Source organism: Pseudochaenichthys georgianus, chromosome 17 (assembly GCF_902827115.2).
Source record: "Pseudochaenichthys georgianus chromosome 17, fPseGeo1.2, whole genome shotgun sequence".
NCBI lineage: Eukaryota > Metazoa > Chordata > Actinopteri > Perciformes > Channichthyidae > Pseudochaenichthys > Pseudochaenichthys georgianus.
The window spans coordinates 23413308-23439413 of NC_047519.1; the positions used below are offsets into that span (position 1 = coordinate 23413308).

At 40.6% G+C, this 26106-nt stretch overlaps 1 protein-coding gene across 2 annotated transcripts in view; it reads right to left on the reverse strand.

The window, feature by feature from the left end:
• Positions 1 to 2793: 2793 nt before the first annotated feature.
• The window catches only part of LOC117462160 (glypican-1-like), a 63037-nt gene continuing 39724 nt past the window's right edge, over positions 2794 to 26106 (reverse strand). For both annotated transcript variants that reach the window (XM_034104247.2, XM_034104248.2), the window contains 8 exons: positions 17283 to 17510; positions 16849 to 17012; positions 10325 to 10490; positions 10039 to 10169; positions 7950 to 8078; positions 7496 to 7629; positions 6769 to 6944; positions 2794 to 6273 (listed from right to left, as the gene is read on the reverse strand). In XM_034104247.2, coding sequence (XP_033960138.1) covers positions 6074 to 6273; positions 6769 to 6944; positions 7496 to 7629; positions 7950 to 8078; positions 10039 to 10169; positions 10325 to 10490; positions 16849 to 17012; positions 17283 to 17510 — 1328 coding nt within the window. In that variant the 3' untranslated portion in view covers positions 2794 to 6073. The remainder of the gene's footprint in view (positions 6274 to 6768; positions 6945 to 7495; positions 7630 to 7949; positions 8079 to 10038; positions 10170 to 10324; positions 10491 to 16848; positions 17013 to 17282; positions 17511 to 26106) is intronic.

A 26106-nucleotide genomic window follows, 5' to 3' on the forward strand; every position in this document is an offset into this window, starting at 1 on the left:
ATCATATACAGCTGACAAAACATTTTGAGTGTGGCAGTTATATGATATTAAAATAAAACGTTCCATGCTTCATTTAAAAACACTTATTAAACCCAGCATCACTAAACACACCTTGACTGACACTGCTCAGGGTGCAAGTGGCATAACTCTTTGGCCACTATGTGTACACGTCTAAGGTAAAAATAGTACACAACGTTTGCGCTGCATTACTGTTAGTTATACTTAACAATGATGAACAAATATGTACAACAACACATCTCATTCATCTATGGTGGCTATAGTAGCTTACTTAGGAGACTGTGGCTGCGAGGGAGTGCGGTCGTCTTTCCACCAGAAGGTTGTGGGTTCGATCCCAGCCCATGCAGTCAACATGTCGATGTATCCTTGGGCAAGATACTTAACCCTGAGTTGCTCCCGATGGCATGGCCAACGGTGTGTGAATATGTATGCGTGTTAGTTCCAAGAGTTATATACACTGCTCTGTATGAATGGGTGAAAGACATGTAGTATGTAAAGCGCTTTGAGGGGTCTTATATAAGTACAGTCCATTTACTTAGTTTATTGTAACTGTTGGCTTAGAATTGGTTATAAATTGCAGCTGTTGTCTTTCATGCATTGAAAGTTTTGTCAACTTTGTCTTTTACAATAATGAACGCATAAGAACAACATCATATCCCATACATTTTGGTATTTGCCACACAGTCAAATCCACATTGGGGCTATAGCAGTTTACGTAGTTTATTGTATTTGTTGGCTTAGTATGTTAGTAGAATTGGTTAGAAATGTGTCATTAATACATTTAAAGCAGTTTTGTCAACTTTGTCTTTACAGTCATATTTGTTATGTTATTAAGAACACATCACTTTCATCCTACTGTAACTTGTCTTTTGAGCAATCAAATTGTCCTTAAAGTGTTACAAAAGCCTTTCTCCACTGGGTGGCAGTATGTGCATTTGTACTGTTTCACCAGGAACTGTATCTGTGTGAGGTTTTATGTAGTTTGACTCATCTCATACTCATATTCAGTCATCTGATCTGACAGAGGCAATGATGTGAAGCCCTTGATCTCAAATGTAAGTACTGATGGAAAATTATATAACAACTCAGACAGCTCGGTTCTAGAGATAGCTGAGAAAAGAAATCGGAGAGCAAGCAGGAGGCTTTAGTTAAATTACAAGGCAGATCAAAGGGTGAGGAAAAAAAGTTGAGAATATGTCTGAGCACATTTGCAGCCATGTAGGGGTTGTTGGATCGAAAACAGCCTCTAAGTATTTCAACTGAACTTCCACACTCTCCCTTTCAATATTTTACACTTTGTTGTGGAAACCTGAATTCTTTCTTTGTGTTATCCAAATTAAAATACATTGGACCTGCTGTCAAAGAGAGAACGCTAATGTTCTTCACTACTCCAGTATAACATTTATTTAGCAGCCCAATTATTTTTCTCTCACACTAAAATGGATTCAACATTTTATGGGAAAGATCATAACCCTATATTTATAACATCTCTGAAAATTATATAAATTAAAAGGGTTCATAAGATATTAAGTTCACAAATCTGGTAGCATGGTACCGTATAAGGCACGGTGCAGCCTAAAGGAAAAGGCACTTCAGGGTGTACTGAGCTGAGGAGATTTTATTGACAAGTGTTTTGCCCTGTTGAGCTGATATTTCAAATATGGAGACCGTGTGTGTAATGGTTGTGAAGCAGTCAGTCATAAAAGCGCTGTGAACCAAAGGGCAAGCTGAAAGCCAAAAGGCTGAGAATAAACTTGGGTGCATGTGTGCAGCTATGTGTGCTGTGAGCAAGGGAGAAGGTGAAAAGCTTCAGACACAATCAATAGTTAGGAATAGTAATGTGTCTCCTGTATGTGTGCACAGAAGCTGAGGGAAGGGGACTTGAATAATATAATTGTCCCTCCATAGGGAGAACAATGTGCCCTATCACTGAGTAGAACTATATTAAGTGTGAGATTGATTTTAAAAACAATTTGAGAGCTGGGATTGTTAAATGTATTCAGACACACTCTGAATTCCCATGTTGTGACATCAAACAGCCTCTGCTGTAAAGAAGGTCGACCTACAAGGACAGATCCTGTGTATTTTAGCAGTGTTTAGAGGCAGATAGGGTGGCACTTGATTTATTTTGACATACTTTAATATTCATAATCTTCAATAAACATTGCTGCCCTGACCCAACTGCATTTTAAGTTTTTCTCAAGGCATTTTTCATTCCCATAATTTGTAACCTCATGACAGACATGGAAACATTGCAGCTCCACACTAGAACCACAAAGTATTTAGCTGGTGTTCACATACTGGAAACACTTTGTACACAGCAGCTCTGTATGTGAAGCGTGGCATTTTAGTCTCCCATAGGATCATGGTCAAGTACATCTTGTTAAAACCATCCTGAGGGGGGTGATCGTTCCATTGTCTATACACCAAAACAAGACAAAGCACTTAGTGTGCTCTCAACATGTGGCTGTTTTTTTCCGGTGTGGCAATGCTCGACAAAAGCTGTCATCTCTGACATCATCACTGGAGTGCATTGGCCCTTTTTAGGTGGCAGTGTGCCCCGGTGCATTCTGGGACAATTTGAAGAAGACCAAACACATACTTAAGAAAGGTAAATACAATATATTTGAATGTTGTGTGAGTTAAGGGGTTTGAGAACACAATGTAAACCATTTTAAGACCTTCCAGATATGAATCTAAAGCAAAATATATTTTTCTCCATTTCTTATCTATCACAGACCACACCCACCATTAAAGACACAGGACACAGGCATGTTGAAAATCTTACAATGTATATAATTGACACAAGATTTCAGATACAACAGCAAATGAGACATTTGTATTTTTTAACCTCTTTCTGGCATCTATCTTCACCATAAGCACACATTCTCCATAGATTTCTGATAACAACAAAACCAAAGTACATATAAACAAGAATTAAAAGTACTTTTTTTCATCATAAATTGGCACCTTTAAGAAATCCCTCTCGTATTCAACTCAGTGTAAAATAAAGCTGTTTTTAAATGGTGGCATATCTGGCTTTGCATTTTTCCCACTTAATGAATGAGGGCAGGATTAAGGTGCACAAGCTGATTTGAGATCAGCACTAAGGACCTTTCTCCTGCTTCCTCTCACACACAGGGGCTTTGGTTTTACACTGGTTCATTATAGTTGAACAGGAGATGTCTTGCTGGGCCATGTCTATCTGCATACACACATCCTCAATCAATAGTCGTTTCTGGAAGGTGTTGACTTGCGTATTGATTGACCATCTTGTGATGTCTTTGTGCAGACAATGCCATTTATTGGCCTCATAAAAGTGCAGGTTTTATAAAAGGGAAGGGGACTTTGAGCAACAAATTAATGAGATCAAAAGGAGGAAGAGGAGAGAGGGAGGGGTTGTGCAAATTTCAGCCGATGACATTGTGAGGCAGCCATTGAAACTGAAGTTGTGAGTCGCAAGTCGTCTTTGAATTGGAATGTCACCATCACAGTTGGACTCATTTCTCATTCTTTACAGGGTTTCATGTGGACTTTCACATACATATTCAGATTTTTCTCAAGCGTCACAACAAGAAGTACCATGTGGTGATATTACTAATTGTTCTTTGTTCAAAATGTATATTTCCCCCCACTGGATCATCCAATACTATTGTACCTCTCTTTTTGAGTCAAAATAGGGACCCCAACACTAGACAAAGTGTCAATGGCAGTCACAGGCAGATTTATTTAACCAGGGACAAACAGGAAGGACACACAGGCATACACACAGCAAACATTAGATTCATTAACTAAGCATATCTAAAAAGTAAATATGATCAACAGTTATGACAACAGCCTCACCCAATTCCAGAGCAGTAATAAACCAAGTATCTAACAGATGTGCTTCTTAAATCTTGACTGATCTCCCAACAACTTAATTAAATCTGCAGTTAACCAATTTGTTATCTTTTGTATTCATGAAATATCATGGTGGCTTGTTCCAGTGTACAAATGAAGCCATGATGTAATTTAAAATATGTGTCAGTTTCTTTCCTACACTTTAACTGTATCTGTCACACATGATACTGACAAGCAAAGATATAATTAATCCAGATTGTTTGAAAATCACATTATTTAAGAAATTAGCTATTTCAATATCCCGTATCTGTCAGTTTAAATGCACTATTCAGTGACGTGAATCCAATAAATGTCAATACATTTTATTTCTGTGCCATCCAAACAAGATTTATAAAGGCTCTATCGTCTGTCCCTCTTTTGCTTTATCAATAAAAAAGAAGTGCACACATCCACACACATACACACATGCAACTATCATCCCATCATCCTCCACACAGCGTTCTTAAATGAGAGCTTTGACATTGCTTTGAATTCAAATGTGGTATGTTTTTCCTCCCCAGCAAGCTTCTCATCAGGAAAAGTTGCACACTGTGTGTTCCCAGTACATTCCTAGTAAGTTTGACATGTAATGAAGCACTGTGTCATTGTCTTATTGCCTTGCTACCATGTAGAAGCATGAGGAACGCTTTAAAGGTCATTATAACCGATGAGCAGGGAGAAGGGTAGAGGGAGAAGGGGGTGGGAATAAAGAGGCACTGATATAGAAAAACATTGCAAGGAAATGGAAGGCAGATATGTATAAGCTTTGACAGATGATGAATGAAATACGAATCGTAGCATACAATGATCTGGCTGTTATAAAATCTTGATACCTAATTGGCTATTTTCTTCTAGAAAAAACAAAAAACAAATCAAAAATATGTACACTGTTGTGTCTGCCATACAAATAGTTGAAGGATTTAAAAGACTGTGATTATGGATTCTTGCTGAAATTAAACAAAAAAAGCAAGACATTGCGATTATGATGCTAATCAAAGGAGCACTGGGCCTTGGCAGAGAGCACACACAATGATGCATATTATATTTTTGCTCTGCTGTGCACAACAAAAGAATAGTACAAAAAAAAAGTCTACATGACAGCAGTGTTTCTGCTTCTGTACATTTCTGCTCTGCTTCACGTTTCCCACATCATGAACTGTCAATCATTTGCTGTGACGGCAATCTTAAACCGACTCCCCCATTCCACATACTCTACAGTGCTCTATAGTGGGAAGCTGCTGTCACCTGAGACCTGGCCCAGCACAGATTGTGTGTTGCTTACACGAGACTCTCCAGTTGATCCTACACAGCCAGCAGGGTCTGGAGAGAGAGGGAGATCTGCCCCAGCAGGGGGAATGTAGGGGTTGAGTGGATGGATGGATGGATGGATGGTGCATGGGTCACGTTACTCCCACATTAGACGATCATGTCGTTGTGAATGTGATCACAGCTATTATTACAGCTTACATGATGAAATGGCAAAAAGTGCTGACGAGGAGTGCTCACGTCCTCGTTCTGCCAGTGTGTGTGTGTAAGTCTAATAATGATGTGAGGCTTAATGTATTACGAGGTCTGCTGGGTCGTGCTGTCCAGATTATCTCCCACTAAAAACCATCAATATTGTCATTCAATTATATTTGTGTTCGTTTGCGATAAACATTTGGGAGTGATACATCCATGTTGGGGTCATTTGTGAGTTATTAATAAATAAATAATTCTAATGAACACACGTGCTGTTTTGAAGGAGTGGAATAACAAATATATGTATCTGAGCGCCACTGAAAAGCCCCATTCTCCCTCTCCCTGTGGTGTCAACACCAACATACTGTTAGCAACATAGTCTTACACACATGTCTACAGATATAATCTCAGAGAAACCCAACACCAGAAACAAAACATAAGAAGATGCGAAAAGACCAGCTCTAGTGGTGTGGTAATATAGCAAGAAATTAAAGAAGAGAGCAGAACTAAAACCATTCATGAATACTCGTAATTCCATTTTGTTCTAATTTAAAACCAAAAGGAAGTTCGTCCAAGTGATTTTTTGTGTTTAATATTTATACCTTTTTTAGTTTTGGCAAATTAACTAACCCTCAACATCTCCTCCCTCCCCTTTCCGACTCTCTCCAACCTCCATGTCCCAAACTCAGTCCCAGTTTGTAGATTCCCCCGTCAATTATCGCCGGAGCAGCAACATGAGCAGTGAAAGAAGGTAGATGGGTATCCCGGGGAGGTTCTGGTTGGCGGAGGCTTTCACCTTCTTGTTTTCTGGAAGGTAGTCCACGGGTCGCTGGGTAACAGGGAGAATAAGGCGCGGGCTACGGGCGCACACGTCATCAGCGCACACGCCACTTCCTGATCCGCTGACGTCATCACCTACAGACAGAAGGTCAGGAAATTAGTTTTATGGTACAATATGCAAACAATTTAAAAATGATTTATGATTTTCATAGAATAAACATAGTAAGACCACTGCCTTATACTCATGCATTTTAAACATACTTTGCACATACACTATTTGATCAGCTTCCATATGAATAGATATGAGCCATGGGGAAAGCCAAGAAAAAGGATGAGGATTTCACCAGCATCTAACTGTATGTGGTACACAATATGACTTCAATAATTTAAAAAGGCACTTTGATTTATGCCAGGCATATTTATGCCTTCATCTTAGTTCCACACTGATTGTTGCCATTTTGCTAGAGTTTATACAAGCCAAGATAGAAGATCAGATGAATAGAAACAGAGTCAATTCCCTTAATCTAGATCTAGTTACAACGTTTCTAATCATTAGGGAGTTTTCTGGGATGCAGTTTCTTGTGAAGTGTTCTTCGGAAACTTGTGGGCTCTGATGGTAAAACTACTCACTGGTGTCCTGAAAGTCCACATCCTGGCCGTTCAGAGCATTCTTCAGGCGGTGCGTCATGATCTTCAGCTGCATTATCTGTTGCCGTATTGTCATGTCTGGTTTCGTGATGTCGATTTCCACTTCAGGGTTGTTGATCTGGCTGGCCAAGCCATCGCCCATCACTTCGGGAAAGTACCTGGCAAACATGATTTTTTTTTTTAACCACAGTTAATTAGTGAATGTGTAACTTGCTGAACAGTCAGTACTGTCAATACGTCAATGGCAGGATAAAAACACCTTAAGTTCCCTTCCTTTTTGAGGATTCTGTTGAGTCAGTTGCTTTAAAATATCCTTATTAGTTGATAAGCCTAACAGTGGTGGCATGTACTATTCTATTCTGTAAAAATCTGGTTGAAAACCTGCTATTAGCTATCATAAGCTACTGGTCATACAAAAGAGAACATTGGTTGCTGTAAAAACAACCCAACACCAAAGTGCCAAAAAACTGCACTTCATCGAATTGCCACTTGAGAGTTGCTCCATCCCAATAGAGCCCCTTGCAGAAATAGGCATGTTTACAGCTTGGTTAATACATTGGTTTTGGTCTCTAAAGCTAATTCCTACTTTAATGACAACTGTATGGGACGTGAATCTTAACATAACTCACTGACCATCATTTTTTAAAGATATCAATTCTTGTTTTGCCGTATCATATTTTCTTCATACAGTACGGTTTATAAGCCTTACCTGGCACGGCTCATGCCGTTCCAACATTTATCCTCGGCCCCTGTTCCTGTGGCCACTCTGTCACTGCAGAGAACACTTGGGAGAGAAACCCAGTGCGGCTGCATTTCCCTCAGTCTCATGGTTACATCAGACACCTGAGGCAAAGTTGACAACAGCACATTTGTGAACTTTTATACAAAATCACAGCATTAAGGTACACTCAACAGATAAATACATTCCTTCTCCCTCAATAACCAGTTTAAGTGCTCAGTCATCTGAATCATTCATCCATTCAAGCATTCAGTTCCATCTAATCACCCCATAGTTGCTGTGTAAAGGTGAAATGAACAGCAAAGGGTTTGATTGGCCATGATGAGCAATGGCTCTTATGTCATAAACCATCACTGTGAATAGGCTGGATTAGGCCATCAGAAAGCAATAAAAAGGACACCGATTTTTTCGGGTAAATACTCACCAGTTTTTCCATTTTATTAGTGCTGGTTCCCAACCTATCCTCCACTGTAACCTTCCCTTTCTTCACGATGTCGTCAGCTCCTGTGCTGCTGGTTCCTCCTTCTCTGAGGTTGCCACAGGCCTGGAACAACTGAGGCAGGAGACAGTGAAGTAAAGACAAGACGGAAATGTAGAGGGACACACAAGAGGGGAAAAAGTTAGCAAAAGGGTGAAATGAGGATATTTAATCAGTTTTGTTTTGAAAATGTTTATGAAGTTTATTCAGCTTTTAAATCACTGTAAGAACCAAAACAGAGCTACGCTTTATCCTCTTTAAACCTTTTGAACTAGTAACATGAACTGTACGCCACCAGACTCTCTCAATAAACTTTACTTCCCTACCATGTGGTTCATATCCTGGATTTTTATTGGGGTTGGTGTTAACAAGAATGAAATGTGATGCCTCTGAAAGCAGGCTTTTGAATAGAATCCAACAAACCCATACTCATACTGTATCACCAAAGCATTTAGTTTGACACCAACTTATGTATAAATATACTAAGCACACATACATCTATACATTTAAAAGCCAACAGCGACAAGTGGCGCTGATTATTTGCCACATCCCAAGAGTCAATCACAGGATCGCTCCAGCAGATTGATTCAAAGCTCAGAAAGCACTATTCCCCTTATGGGGCTTACATTTTATAAATGGAGCCCAGGGAATAAAGTAAGACTGCAGTCAATCTGTCATCCAATCTGGCCTGCTTAGAGGAGCCTCAAGCCTTTGAACCTTCACACATAACTATAAAATAATCCTGTTTTAAGCTTCCAGTCATGTCTGTCAGCATAACTCATTGGTGTTGTGTGGTTCACAGCAGATAGAATAATGGACATAAAACATGGCATTGACTCCGTTACTCCGTTAGCAGACAGACCTGAAACACATTAAGTTATCCACACTGCAGTTTTTTACAGCTGTATTAGATATGCTTCCATTTGTAGTAAGTACATAACGCAACATATGGCTTTTGATGTCAACAGATTATGTAAATAGGAGATAATCTGTCCAACACTGTGACTACCATAATACTCAACATGAATGACTTCTGTGGAATAAACGCAGACTTTCCACTATAGTTGTGTGATGATTTCCAACTCAAACCGGTTCAGAGGCAGTCTGCTATGCTATGGCTCACCTCAAACAGCTGGACTCTTTGACAGCAAATCGGCACAGAGGAAGCTTTGTCTTCCACTCAAAATATACCATGTTTTCCCCCTTCAAACAACTGAGCCAGATTTCAATTGCTGCCAGTGCAGGATCACATTAAACCATTCAACTGTAAAGTAAACACTTGGCTGGCAGGCTGTGTCATGACTCATCCTTTTATTTTAAATGTCGGAGGTGTAGCATTGAAACAGCAATAATGTGGTGGTGGAACAGGTGTTAACTTCACAAATGAATATCGGGGCAACAGTGGAGCATAGGGGATACTAAACTGACAAGTAAGGGTATATTTTACACCAAGTTTCTTTAACTTACCACTACTTTTAGCGCTTTACCAAGCGGTTCTGAATATTATTCCTGTGTAACATGAAATATGTATGACTGAATAATCAAGAGTCAGCCAATCTGCTTCTGCAGGACTATGTGGTTGTGCTTTGAACAGATTTGATTGACAGAAGCCTTGTTACTGGCAAACAATGACATCTGCCATATCATTTTGTTTACAACATTGCTAAATCCTGTGCGTGACATCACACCCACTGCAAAGAGCACGGACAAAACTCTAATAGAAACAGAAATACAAATATAAAAATGAAACCTTTTGCAGATATCTTTTGTGTGTTTATGCAGCAAATAATTTTCATTGTGACAGTATAATCCATGAAGCTATATAGCAGGTTGCTGATGGAGGTTCCCATTTTGCTACTGTACATGTTCTGCAGTTTGCAGAAACTTGTGTTTGGCCTTTTAAAATATCCTTTGAATATCATTTGCATTCTGCTACAGTATGACTATAGCATTATGTTGGTAAAAAACACATAAACCGTTTGTATAGTTAATTCAGCTTCATGTGCATGTACTGTACCAATGTTTGCTCCTATACCTTGTTGTTGATGGGCTCTAAGTTATCCGCCATGGTAAACATGGCTTCTGATATGCGAGTGGGGATGGAGAGAACCACGCTATCCACACCAGATGGACCATCAAAGCGACCAGCCACCTGCATCATTGTTTCTACGGAGACGGGAGGTACAGTTAGCGTGAAGAAGGGTTAAAATGATTCATGTGTGGCACACTGGTATTCACTGCAGAAAGTAGCATCATGTGTGAAACAATGAGGAACCATATGGCTGATTGGATGCATGTGTAAATGGCTGTCTGCTCCCTACCTGCCAGATGCCTCCACTCGGTGTTGAGGTCCGCCTGGTTGGCAAGACAGCCCTTCATGACATTGCTGCAGTAGTTGGCACAAGGTCTGGCGGAGGCCATGCCGCGGCAGTGGGGACAGTACGTCATCGTCATCATGGCCCGCATGCACTCCTGGCTCAGCTGCACCTGGTAGGGCAAAGACAAAAATAAACTTACACCACCTGGATGAAAAGTTACTGTTTTATGATTTAAGCAAATATGATATAGTCTTAAAGGTCGCCTATTGTGCAAAATCCACTTTTTCATGTATTTTATAGATAAACATGTGTCCCCTCTGTGTAAAGAGATTCTGAAAGTTTCAGGAAAAAAGATTCACTCACTTTTTTGTCCTGATCCATTTATATAAAAACCTGTCTGAAAATGAGCTGATCAGATTTTGGTCACTTTATGATAACATAACGTTTTTTTGGATTGTGTAACCCAATCAGTAGCCAATCAGCAACCAAGGTAACCCCCCCCCTTATCACCTGAATCTCCTCCTAGAGCATCTTTGTGTTCTTTTTAACCAAATATCTCTCAGAGGGGCGTGGGGAGTGGCTCCTTATTTTCATCTAAAGTAACAGACACAGAATCAGTCCTTTTGAAACAGGGCTGAAACAGAGGGGTTGATGGGATACTACAATGCATGATTTTGTTGGTATTTCAAGCCAACCACTTCAGAGACATGTTTTGTATATAACTGAGAACTATAATATATTGATAAAAAACTGTATAATAGGGGACCTTTAAAGATAAAAATGACAGCAGCAGTTGTTCAAAAGGTATATTTGATGTTCTCTTATAAAATCACTGCCACTACAGAACAAGATAATTCAATATGTTATACCAAAGTGTTTTTTAATAAAATAAGTAGATGAAAATGTCTTAGCCAGACAATGACAGTCACAGAACGGTGGGAGGTCACCTCCCATGGTGACCTTTTTTCAGATTGCACCAGACTTTCATTCAGCACAGTTTCCTTGGAAACCACTTTGGGAGAATTCGCTTTTTGTTTAACATGCAATGAAAAGGCCCTGACATTCATACAAGTATTCTCAGTCCCTCAATCCATCCTTCCTGCTTTTTCCATTCCTCCCTCTCTATCCCACAAGGCTGTTCCCCTAGGAAAGGGCCTTGGTGCGTGAAAAGTGAAACTGGGTTAATACCAGTAAGCTCTGTTCGCAAGAGAGTACAGCTATGCATACAAAACCTCAGGAAGTGTGTGTGTGTGTGTGTGTGTGTGTATGTGTGTGTGTGTGTGTGTGTGTGTGTGTGTGTGTGTGTGTGTGTGTGTGTGTGTGTGTGTGTGCGTGCGTATGGGGGGAGAGAGAGAGAGAAAGAGAGAGAGAGAGAGAGAGAGAGAGAGAGAGAGAGAGAGAGAGAGAGAGAGAGAGAGAGAGAGAGAGAGAGAGAGAGAGGTGGAATGAGCCCAGCTACGCATACAAAGCTCCTCTAAGCTGACATCTGGGCCAGCCTGATGCTTTTCCTGGAAACAGCTATTCTAACAGCAAAGACACAGTTCAATCCAGATTTTAACAAATATACAGTGGGACATATAGGACAACATATAGGACAACAATAGGAATCAGGTGGGAAAACAAATCATAGAAACGTTGAACATTCTGCCGGCATGTCAGCAGTTTACTATATAATTGGACATACAACTGTTCTCAGACTATGGACAATAGCCATATCCCCTGATAAATATAATCAGCACTAACAAATGCAGCATATTGTGTTTCTCACAATTCTAATGTTGAAAATGTGGTTGTAAAGTTTTAAACAACTTCCATTGTGTTCTGTGTTATTGTTTTTTGCGTGGCTTTTCTCATCGACTATTTATATCTCTATCAACCCAATTTCCCCAGAAGGATCATACATATTTAATCTAATCAAATTTGTTCCACATTATTCCACAGTATTTTTTGACACAGTTTCAACTCCATTATAGATAATAAATCTTCAACCACATTAGAGAAAAAATAAAAACAAGCCATAATTGGTAATTGCATCTCTTTTGGAAAAAGAGATCAATACAATTCGATAATTATTGCCAATTGCACGAGGAGGACAGTTTCAAGTGAAATAAGTGACACAGAAAAGCAATAACCCCAGCACATTCCAAGGCTTAATCTCATATGTCTCATACAGTATGAGACATGACTCAGATCCTCACTCCTGCCCTCCTCTCCTCCCCCCATCCTTACCCTACCCCTCATTGGCCAGGGATGAGTCAGACGAATGTTTTTTTGGTGAGAGAAAAGTGAGGGAAGGGAGTGTGCAGGGATGAGTAGAGAAAAAGACTGAAGGCGAGAGGAATAGGGGGCTGGTCAAAAAGCTACACTATTCAAGAAAGGGCGTTGGCAGGGGAGTAAAAAATAACCCAGGGCGATGTTAATGAAATAATTATTAAGCAGAGACAGTCATTAATCTTGTTTCTGTTACATCATCCATACAGTATTCATGCTAGGAGTCCCAGGCCGGGCACAACAGACATGAAACAGTGTGTAACTCCTCCGCAGCGCTAATTGGAGGTTGATGTTGACAACTTCCTCCGTAACCTTGGAGCTGTGGTGCACTGGGCGTGATGAAGGAGGGGCCGTCAAATTAGAAACAGTAATAAGACTCATGAGCTGCAACCAAGGATTATTTCTACTATCAATGAATCATGTGATTATTGTTCCGTTACTGAGAAATTATTGTTATTAAAATATCCATGACCAGGAGTGAATGGGGACGTCCTCAAGTTGTTAAACCAATTGACAGACATAGAAAAGGGATAGAAGGAGAAAATCTTCCAATTAAAGTAACTTTTTTTTAATCAAGAAACATTTCTAAACATGCTCTAAAGAGATGTTACTTGATACAATACACACAGATGCACACACACAAACACACGCGGACTCACACACACTGATTTGACTCATCTCCATACTGGCCTATCAAGAGATATCAAAAGAAAGTTTTAGGTTTGAAACACTCTTTGATGTTTGCTCATGTAGCTCTTTGACGAGACTGTGTTACATTTTAATATCCATACCCTTGTGCTTGCTTCACCTTCACAGCATGCTCCCCACACCTGTCAGTCCCTTCTTGCTTGTGGCAATCACGCCCCGAGTCTCTCCTGCCTCTCTCTCCCCATCTCTCTACTTCTCTTCTCCCTTCTGTAATTAGTAAGGATATATGAGGGACCTCTCCCCCCTGTGTTACAGAGCAGAACAATCCAGACTCCTTGCCTCCAGAGTGAGCCATGTGGCGCGTGGCCTACTTCCTCCACTCCCATACTCGAGGGAATAAAACAGTCCAGACAGAGTTAGGGACACAGTAACTGGTGCAGCCCAGAGTGAAGCAAGGGAGGAATTAATACGGTACAAGAAAAAAAAGAGACTGCATCTTACTTTTTCTGTCTCATAAAAGATATCTTTCAAAAAAGGATTCAGTTCTTACTGCATCTCAGGCTCTTGCTGTATCCCCTCTAGCTGTATTATTTTTCATCTAGTTTCACAATAGTTCCTATTTTTCATGGCTAATCCAACTCAAACATAGCAAGGATGCATGTGATCTGAGTTGGTGGAAAACACAAACACTTGCTAGAAAGCATATGAAGCACACATATACACAGAGAGGATTTTATTCTCTGCAGCTACACTTAAACAGTGTAATACTTCTCTGAGCAGTGTGTGGTAAACATCTCCAGTCACTGGGCCCTTTAACAGGCACTACTGTACTGTACTGTACTGTACTGTACTGTACTGTACATAAATAGGAGCGGCTGTCTCATCAGGGCTCAATCAATCGAAGATAGAATTACAGGGGAAAGGAGGGGAAAGATAAGGTCCACATTAGTATACCAAGCTAATCATGATAAAAGGACAACGCAGGGCACATCCATGGTCAAATATCAACTATAATGTTTATGTACAATTTAATGGTCAAGCAAGGAGAAAAAAGGATTAAGTGAGCAGAAAGATAGGGAGTGCTGGAGTTTGTCACAGTCTTTTTTCCCCTCTCGATTTTCCTCTCTCTCATTTGTTCCCATCACAGCACAGGACTGTTTCAATCTGCATAAGTACAGCACAGTGCTGATTGTTTCCCGGGGAGCGGAGCAACACAGACAGACACACAAATTATGAATTTGAAAGTGAACAGTTGGTTGCAGTCTGTACTTTTTTAGTCAAGTTGTACCAAACAGGCCTTGGCTTGAATGACTTAAAGACAAATTAGACATTGTGTCTGCTCCCACAGCTCAATGGATCTCGCTTGGAAGGTCCCATTACCAGAGATTGACCAAGTGTGTCCATTGTGACAATGCTCTCAATACATGTGCACTTGCCCTCCCTTTTAAGACCTTCAATGTGTGCAAATAAGGCACAAGGCAGTCCACGACCTTATGCAGAGTGGCTCCATCCCCTGTATTAGCCTTGGGATGACCTTTTGTAATTGTATAAGAGCTGTGATCATTCTTAACACGTTTTCCCAAGTGGCCTTGTTTAATGAACACATCACTCATTGTCTCTCAGCACCAAAACAATGGCATCAGTTAGGAAATGTGTATTAATGAATAGCCACACAGGGGAAATGAGCATCGCAGTTGGAGAGGAATGATGGAATGATGAGGTGTGTATGTGTGTTTCTGTGTCATTAAGCACTTGTGTGCTTTAGTGTGTATATGCATGTTTGTCTAAGGCAGATGCTTATCAGTTCAGAGTCTTGTGGGCAGAGCTCTGTAGGGAACATAAGCTACTCTGGCCATTCTAGGGTAAACCCATGTGACAGAAAATCATGAACAGCAATTACAAAACAACATGCTGCCCATGGTAATTCTGATCCTTACTCCCTTGTGTGCTTGCTCGATTTTAAGCTAAGCAATAATTACACTTGTTGCATGCTTCCCTTAGCCCCAGGTCTATCAATTGTACTTGTCGCTGTCACTGTCTGTGTCTCGTTATTCACTAGCTACCTGCTATGCCAGACTAGCTGTGTTTAGCAAGTGGCATAGCATGAAGCTAGTAAATAGCTTTTCTGATTTTATTGCACTGTGGTTAGCTTGACTTTCCTTAGAGAAGACACTTAACTGGCTCCGGCCTATATAGCAGAACTCCTCCATCGCTACACCCCAGCCAGAGCATTAAGGTCGGCTGACCAGCTGCTGCTGGTAGTGCCCAAGACCAGGCTCAAAACCCGAGGGCACCGGCGAGCCTTCGCAGCAGCTGGCCCTAGGCTCTGGAACACTCTGCCCCTCCATGTGAGGTCGGCCCAGAACCTAGGGGTTTTTAAATCAACACTAAAAACTCACTTCTTCTCCCTGGCCTTCTAGTCAGAGCGGAGCACGACTCACGACATTTCCTTGTGTTTGATTTTTATATTTTATTGTCTTCTGTTTGGGATTGTAGTAATGTGTTATTTATTATTTGCATGTACAGCACTTTGGCTCGACCGAAAATAGTTTTTGTAATGTGCTATATAAATAAAACCTGATTTGATTTGATTAATTGAGGCATCATCAGTTCCTTTTATGTATATTCCCTGGGCCAAAGTGAGATAATGGAGGCCAGACTGTCCCTCTCTGATGCTGGCAAACAATATAGTATTTTTCCACCCACAGATGTAGCCTGAACGTCAGAGTGAAAGGGAGAAGAATCATATTGATTTTTTTCTTTAACATGCAACTAAATGTGTGGCCTTGCAGTCATGTAGCCGATCAACCTTTTAGGCATGTCCTTTTTTCTCTTGCCCGAGTTCTTTTCATTCTTACACAAAGCCTTACCTGGTAATATTTCATCAACTAAAGAATTGTACAGTAATATTCATTTCTGGCGCAGCATCTGTCCCGGAGGACACATATATTTCTCATGGGGCCACTGCTTCCTTGTCCATTGTCTGACAGGAGGCATTTTTCACCGGTGCATCACTACTGGCCACCTCCCACTCAGGAGCTGAAATTATTTCTCAGTCTTGCTCTGATCATAACCTTACTCTTGTCTTATACACAGAGGGGACCATTTCACTAGGGAGATATGAACCCTCCCTGTGGCCTGGGGAGACATTTTTCAACATGGAGCTGACATTAACTGTTGTTGCAGGGGCTGATTGTCTGAGCCAGGGGCCATACTTTATGGAGCCTCTCGTTTCCACCAACATTGATCTGCCACAGCTTTATGCTATGCGCACAGACTGGTAAAAACAGGCCTGTGTGTGTGTTTGGGTGTTTACATCAAAGAGGAGAAATAGTATTCACCAAGGAGAGATGAATACAGAGCTCTTAACACAAGAATACCAATGTAAATGTAGTGAGAGAACATTGGCCTTGCAGCAGATTAGACACCAGTAAAAAGTAATGTGAAGCTGCTTCCAAAACAAAAAACAATAAAACTATCCAGCATGTAAAAATGGGACTATAATGTAAGCAATGAGACTAATCATTGATATTGGTTAAAGGAGATGCCAATGGAATGAAAAGAAAATAAGAGAGAAAACATTTGCATTGTGGGAAGAGAGGTTTTACCTGGGACACTTTGCGCACAACCTCCCCGCCGACCACCAGCCCCTGAACAAAGGACCGTGTTGCCACAAATGTGCGTGTGACCATCGTCTTCATCACACGGGGGGTTTCTCCGAAGGGCCGTAATGTCTCTATCTGCTTGGACACACACTCCAGGTAGTCCTCACCTGCAATCAGCATACACATTTTTTTAAGATCTTTATCTAAGTTGAGAACACATCGAAATATTATGCCTTTATAGAATATAAAGCAATGTCAAATCTTTAATAGATTAATAATTAGGATGATATCCTTGACAGTGTCAAAGCCACTTCATAGTTTCTGCGATTTATCGTATATACTTTGTATCACTACTCTTCTTTCTGAAAATGAATGTGAATTAATCCATGCATTTGCTCTTGTTTTTATTTAGTGTTCTACGAATAATCTGGACGTACTTATGAAATATTGCTTGTTCGCCTGGTAGAAGAGCTTCTCCAGCAGCCGGGCCCAGAATTCATTGAGCACCTCTTCAAGGTTGACGTTGGAGCCTCGGTAGTAGTTTCTCAAATCCGTGTACAGTTCAGAGAAGATCTGGGCATTCTGGTAGTATAATAAGCCAAAGGTTTGATGGAAATTCTCCTGTAGACTAATCGCAGAGCGGTTCAGCAACTCCAGGAAGTAACCTAAAAACAAATAAGGAAAGGTAATGTTTTTAAACACATAATATCTCATATTTACGGTGTTAGCAATCACACTCTAGTTTACTATTTTGTTCTGTGGCGTTGTTTCGCCTCCATATCCTCACAACATCTTTCTCACCCACCATACATCGAGTGTGTACTGATCAATATAAAGTAAGTTGCTTCTTCTATTAGAAGATGTGTTGGTCTCTCAAATCCATAAAGCTGTCTTTACTACTCCCAGACACAGTACTATACCAAGAAATAAATGACTTGACTTTCACTGCTTTATAACGACACTTGTATAGCTGAAGAATGTGAGAGTTTACCTCAAGGGAATGTCAGAGAATTGACAGTGCTTCAGGGTGCGATGTATACATGCTCCAAGTGAGGATTTATATATAAAGGAGAGTCACTGCGCGAAACTATACAATGTTGCATAAAAGGTTTTATACAGACCATCTACATTCTTGAGGGGAAGACACGATGTAACATAGGCCTCGACATGCAATGCAATCAGATACAATTCTTCAAATAATTACAGCCTCAAAAACAGAACACTTTAGAAACCCTAAGGTTAAACCGTCAAATTAAATGTAGCATTAGAATGGGCAGGTGTTGCTAAAACCAATGACTCACTGCAATGCATATCGAGTCTTCCGTGGCCAGTGGCATAAACATTTTTACATCCGTCTTGTGTGTAAACAATGTTTATAAATGAGGCCCCTGCTCTGCCAAGTGTACGGCAGCAGAAGGTTCAGCACAATGACATTGTTCCCGAACCATCCATCCATTCAAGGCCAACATTTGTTTTGCATCCCCACACACACACACAATGGGTTCAAACCTGATGCGAAAGTGTGTGTGTGTATCTGTTCCTGTGTGTATACATGTGAGTTTGTGTGGCATGAAGATGGGAAGCTGTAGTCTGCAGCCGGGTTTATTTTGTAGATGACTTATCTTTGCCTGCCACTAGCCCACATCGGGAGGAGATGAAGAAAGGGGAGTTCTGTGGCCTCCACAGGAGACACCCCGCCCGGAGTTAGCTTATTCCTCTAACGAAGCTGTTTTAATAAACATCATAATCCGCCAAACATACACAGACACTTCAGCATCAACAAAATACAAACACACCCTTCTCCTTACAGTTTCCCTGACGACAACATATGAAACAACCTAGCCAAAATATAAAGAAGCAAAACTCCGACACTCCCACATGTGAAGGGCCTGAAGACAATCACAGCACTTGGAGTGAGATAACATTTGAATATGCTAAGCTCATCCTGACCCATCTGCGTGGCATTATCTAAGCACTGGCCTTGGATACTGTATCTCTGTTCTGTTTTCCCACTCATTAAGGAACACCAGAGCCTGTTTGACTGTGCTTTCTTTTCAGACTCTGAGCTAAAAGGTCCACTCTCTTTAGAGCTCTTCATTAGGAAACATGTATTCTGTTCTGAATGTTAACAGAAATGTTCTCCAATGATTTATTTGTAATTCCACTAGAATATAACCGCTACATACATCATTTCATACTCTTGGTTCAGCATCATTTGATGTCCAGCCTACGCTTAGTGAGTGATTCCAAAGGGTTACAGTATATCTGAAAAATGTACCCAAGTCATTCTGGAAACATCAAGGGACACTCAACCCAAATCCAACTATGTTTTGGTTTGGAAAGCTCTACACTCTCTTGTTCCGTGCCATGACCAGCTGCCCTTTCACATTTGCCTTAGTTGGGGTTACGCCCAGAATAATGTCAGTGTACATTATTTGTAAACGGGAGTTAAATTAATGCTGTCAGTTACATTATTTTTGTTGCACACAACTTACAATGAACTCTGGGCATACATGTGTGCTCCTAAAGGTTGCAAACAGGTTATAGAAGACTGATATCTCTAAGAACCGAATGTATGGAATTTAAATGTTGGTTTTTGGATTTTGGGCTTTTGCTGTATTGCGATGAAAACCTGAACCTGCTCTTCCTCATTGGTGTAATGAGGATAAGACGATAAGCAAATAACATTTTCAGCTTTCCCATTTAAATGTGTATTTTAATGATACTGTACGTGGCCATTTTATTGTATTGTACAAAACAAATATAATTGGATGACAAAAAAGTTGGGGGTTCCAGGTTAACATTTTGTGATATATTATTTATAAATAAATAAGGGGAAAGAATAACAAGTCTATTTTTAAAAGGCAAAAAAACGCTGATACAACTTTCTAGCAAGCTCCTCATTACAGCTCTAAACCTTAGCGAGCAGGGCGACAGACAATTTAATGAATAGTGTGATGCGTACATGTGTGTGAAATAAATAATTTTTTAGATCATCCTGCTTGGAGAGATAATTGCTTCTGACAGGCAGCAGCAGTATGCACCGTGTTGGTTTAGTAGCAAGACTTCCTAGCTGGATGGCACATCATCCCCCTGCTCCCTGACCTCCTGTCACTCAAACTATCTGGACACACAGCTCTGGATCAGCCTCAAAGTACCAGGAGAGCTGCGTCTGCACACAAGGACACGTGTCTGTGCATGCCAGCACGCAAAAACATACTTAAAGGAGTCAGCACAAAAGCACATGCACACACATGTACACAGAGAACTTTGAAGTGACAGCACAGCACATTCATGTGTACACACAGACAGACAAGGATCACAAGCACACACTACACAGGGTACACAGTGGCAGGCAGACGGATGGGAGCTGCTGTGACAGGTACAGCTTTGCTTTTAATCCCCATTAGAATTCATTCCTGCTGTCTGTGTACCGTCAGCCATACTGTAAAAAATGGCCTTAAGTCTGGCTAAGCGAAATGGGTTTCAGTGGAAATAGTTTTCAGGTGATGGGGGTGAAGTTATTTTCTCCATTAAATAAATTATCCTCATTTCTGTTCGCAGCCTTTATGTAGTTGGGGCATGTTTTTTAAGTGCCCTGGGATCAACACATGTGGAGGGCAGAACTTGTTAAATGGTATCATGCTGTCCGGTTCTCCTCTGCCCTTCAGCGTAAGTGAATAATGATCATCATTAGTATGACACCAACCCCCCCCGTGCATGTGTGTGGGCATGTGCCTTTGTGTGTGGAGATGACCTTTCTCATTCTTCATCTGTTTGCATCTCCTACATGCAAGCTCACCACCTCCCTCAGCCCCCCCCCCTTCCGTTTACTCTCCCCCTCAATCTTCTATCATGCCATAAAGCCTAACCTCCACCTTCAATCCCCCAGCGTCTGCTCTCCAGGGAAGGAGTGATGTGAGAGGGCGACTAATTGCTTATATCTCAGCACATTGGGTGTGGAGGGGACAAGACCACACAAGCAATTGTTGAGACACTTTCTCCCAGTTTCTGTGTAGGAACACTTGATATATGGATTTGAAATATCAACTTAACCTTCAGCGAGTGATGTCAGTTAGTGATGAGGACTAATAATTGCTACTTTCCTAGCTACTGTATCTTGCCCTGTAATTTGTATCATTAAGAAATACATAAGGAGGTTACTTCAAAATGGTATGTGTAATAGGTTTATTATTTTAAACTTCACTTTGATTGTTTCCTAAGTTACTTTGCACAGGATTTGCAATAATGTCTTTATTAGCACTACTGGAGAGTATCCTTTTTTGATATCATTATAATACTTAAACCCGTTAGCTTAGCCGTATTACAAAGATGTCACAGTGACTGATACTGATACTCTTCAATTAACAGCAAACGTTTCTTGGTTCATGGGACAGTAGATAAGGCGAATCTCCCTCCATCACATTCTGCCTTTTGTTCTTCTCAGTCTCTAACTCAGACACAGGCACACATACACATTCACACACACACACACACACACACACACACACACACACACACACACACACACACACACACACACACACCACACACACACACACACACACACACACACACACACACACACACACACACACACACATACACACACACACACACACACACACACACACACACACACACACACACACACACACACACACACACACACACACACAAACACACAACAACACACACACGGAATAAGCTAAGTCAAGCATGTGCGTCTTAATGACTTTCTTCCTGCGGTGAGACAGGAGTTAATGATTTCATTTGTAATCACATTGAGCTTCACATGCAGGCCACCTTGACACGTCAGAGCCTTTTTTAAACTCTATTCCTACACTTAGATATCCAACTGTTTACAAAGCTGGTCTGAAGTAGTTTTTCTTCTTCTACAGCTTCTTGGTCTTATCTAAATCCATGAAGTGCTTAACATCACTCCTGTTCTGAAGTCTTTAGACTGGCTTCCTGTGTGTCAAAGAATAGATTTCAAAATACTGCTGCTGGTTTATAAAGCCCTGAATGGTTTAGGCCCAAATTACATTAAATTATGAACCATCCAGATCTCTCAGGTCTTCAGGGACTGGTCAGCTTTCTGTCCCCAGAGTCAGAACTAAACATGGAGAAGCAGCGTTCAGTTATTATGCTCCAAATATCTGGAACAAACTCCCAGAAACCTGCAGGTCCGCTGCAACTCTTACTACTTTTAAATCCAGGGTGAAGACTTTTCTTTTTGTCACTGCTTTTAATTGAACTATTCATATCTTAGACTGCACTGTAACTTTTATCACTGTAACTTGTATCCATGTATTTTTTCTTTTAATGTTTATTTTATTAGCTTTTCTTTTTAATGACTGATTTTAAATGCCATTTTCTTAATGTCTTTCATTTTTTGTAAAGCACTTTGAATTGCCTTGTGTTGAAAAGTGCTATATAAATAAACTTGCCTTGCCTTAACACCAGACAAGTAGCCTCTACCTCCACGTGCCCTCTGTCTCTCTGGTTTCTCTCTTACATCAGTCCTCCCCCTCCTCATTCTGTCTGCCGTGTCAAGTTGTGGTATTGACAAGAGATTCAGTGTAACACCGAGGAACCATTGATGTTCCTCCAACTGCCAATCACTCTCAGTGAGGGCTTGGACTGATCCCAAGTTACTTTCTCACACAGAGGTATTAACTGACCGAGGCGTGTGCTACTCACTCAAGGATCATTCAGATTCAGGGTTCTCGCACAGAGGCTTAACACGTCTCGAAAACATTTGCCACTGCCTAATAAATGTAGAACTCACAGCAGCTTGATTGAATGATCTAATCAAAAACCGGTTGGTGATAAAGTAATCACAGCCTGACAATAATCGCTGAATCTTTAATGACTTGTCTTTTCTCACCTAACTCTCCAGTGAAAACTCATTTTGGTTTCAGTTTCCTACAATTGGCAGTTAACTGTCTTGCACGTGCAGGGAATGTTTTAAAGCACAAGGGACAATGCTGAAGAATAAAAAAAAAAGGTTGTAACGAATCCAAATTCTTGGAAAAGCTATTTTCTTTCTAATCACTATTTTTTTGTATAGAATAATTATCCTAGACACACATGTAAATGGAATAAAGTAAAGTAGATACTCACTGATGTTGATACTTAATGCATAAGTATAATGTAGATTCATATAAATGCTCACATACTGTACAGTAACTGGCCATAAATAAATAAACTGACTGAGAAACATGACAGATTAACTGTGAGCCAAATACTGACATGGGAGATTGAAAAGAAAAGGAAGATCAGTGAAAAAACAAGGGAGTATGACAGGGAAACAGAGCGGCAAAAGCAGCCATTGTATATCTCTTTCATATTTGACAGCCCTAATTCTATTTGTCCATTTGGCAAGTGCTGAATGATAATATTAGCTGGATGGTTCTTTGGCAGGGAGGAGAGAGGCAGACAGACACAGAGAAGATGAAGCATATGCCAAGAGGAGAGGAGAGGAGGAGAAGATCAGGTGCTATTGGTGCATTAAAAAATAAAACTCAGAAAGCATACAGGCTGACAAGGCTGTACACTGCTCTAAATGTGTTATTCTAATGATGTAAAAACTAAGCTGCACCTGGGTCTGATCTGTGTTGAAAAACAAAAACATGTTGATTTGCTGATGGCTGCCATGAGTTTTGGGCAATATCCAAATCATGCCTGGGAATATTAGGTGTTTGCACAAGAAGGAATTGTGCAACATTAATGTGACTCAAGACATGAGTTCCAGCCGTTTGACTTTGTCATGTCGCTACCTGTAAGCTGAGAGTCATCATATTTCTCAGGTTCACTCACAAATATACGCTCGGTACAGTACATTAGGCATTAAAGAGGCATTTGACAGTGCGTGACATTTCCCAGCAGTAACAAGGAAACAATAACAACGGCAGAAAATACAGCTAGACTTGTCTTCAAGCATGAAAATCTATTTTCATAGTAAGCCTCCTGGTTAAGAAATGATGATCTAAAATCTAAAATGTATAGTGTTTGGTTATTGACAATAAGACTGATGGATGATTGACTGATGCATAAAACGCAATGCAAATCAACCTTTCAGTGAGCCAAACTATTTCCCTCCTTAATTTGACAAAAATATTTGTATAAAGCTACCTAATGGACTGTTAGGTAGCAAACAGATAAACAAGCCCTGAAACATTTCCTCTAGGTTTGAGTTTATCTTTAAGAAAAAAAAAAGAAGTTGAAAACGGTCAGAGTGAGAAACGGAGAGCTGTAATATTTCAGGCACAGCAAGACTAGTCTCTACTCTGTATCCCACCTTATGCATTTTCATCACATTTACTTTCCCTTTCCAGAACAGACCCCCAACCACAAGTAGGATCCTCTGCTTTTCATTCTTAGTTCCTTACTTGTGCGAGGGGCAATGAAAGAATACAAATAATAGGCACAAACAAAGAATTCTGTCCTGGGCGCATTGCATGCATAAAGGACGAAATGGGAGCCATTAGACTGTTTATGTGTCAGTCTGAGTCTCCATCAATAACGACACTTTTCACACACAAACTGAGCCCCAGGAGCTCTGCAAGCCCGCCTTAGCCAGCATTTAGATGCTATTAAAATGTCCCTTATATTAAACAAGCCGACATGCCACATAATGCATGTCATTTATCAACAGGCTCTCTGTGGAAGCTTTTATTCCACTTCCTCTCTTTCCCTCTTCTGACTTTCCCTTTATGCACCATTTACCCATGTCTGTTTCTTCTTCTATCCATCTGGTTCTATTTTGCATCGGTTTTCCCATGCTTGTTACCTCCCAAACCCCATGCCATTCCTTACCCTCAATATCATTTGGTTCTGTTTTTCCCTCAAACTCATCTAACTTTCCACTGCTTGCCCCAACACCATCCTCTCAAAGACTGCATTCCTTTTTCTTTTTCTCTCTGTCTTTCATGTCATCCTTCTAAGGCGCCATCGCTCCCATTGAGTTATGCGTTTGGCATAATTAGGCCAGTGTACTCCAGGTCCCCGCCGACGTGATTTGCATGCAGATTAAATGAGCCAATCAAGCACCACAATGGGAGCAGATGTCCTTGTCTCTCATGATGTCATCAGAGGTGACCCTGAAAGCAGGACATTAGAAGGCAGGTGGCCAGAGGTGGTAGTGAATTCAATCTGTGGCTTAATTGAAGGAATATTTCAACACAGATGTGGAGTGTGCCACCAGTGTCCAATCCAAGTAAGCATTGGTTGTGTGCTTTAGACGTGAAAATAAATCAACACCGTAGCTAAGTGTGGTAAAAGGGTATTGAAATATAGTCATATACTTAAATGTATTACAGTTTTGACCTATAAATGCATGTATTTTCACTTGCCTATGACCCAAGCTGTGTTTTTTCAGAGGTCTCAGTGAGCTGGCAGACCATTATCTGAAAAGAAATTCAGCAGGCGGCTGCTAGTTATCGTGTGATGGCAAGACAGACCTGGCCTTATGATCCAAGGTTAGGGCCTGTTTCCTGAAACTGATAGGATGCAATAGAGAGTACTTGATGTCATTCACGTAGATTACTCCCCTCAGTCTATCTCCATGGGAAGAGATGGAATTACAGTCCAGCTGGGAGATGTTCAGAGCGCTACTTAAATGAATAAATAAGCGTGTCCTGCTTCGTCATCTAGAAATGAGTCTACCCATAAGCAAGTCAGCCAGCCAGTACTCTTCAAATCAGATTAAGCTCTATGACCACTGATCTGCCTTGCACTTTAATGGGCTGGAACATACTGGCCAATAAGCATTTGGCTGCTTATGAATACTGTGTGCTTGTGCAAGAATGTGTGTGTGTGTGTGTGTGTGTGTGTGTGTGTGTGTGTGTGTGTGTGTGTGTGTGTGTGTGTGTGTGTGTGTGTGTGTGTGTGTGTGTGTGTGTAATGATGATTCAAGACAAGCGAGTAATGAGTCAAGTTTCTGCAACCCTAACTCTTTTATCTCTAAAAAGTCCCTAAAATATTCATCATTTGGCTTTTTACGTGAGTAACACATTTCATGATGAATCAATTGTTTAAAATAGTTTCAGTTAATTGACTAAGCCTTATCTCTTGAAACATAGCACTAGCCATGAACAGAGTTAACACAAGAGGTCAGGCTCAGCTAAATGTGCTTTTAACTTGTTTTCTAACATCAAAAGACTGAAGAAAAAGCATGGATTCACTTATCTCATTTCTAGCCACAAAAAGTCTTACCCACTTCTAAATTTGACCTTTTTTGTTATCAAGGCATGGTGT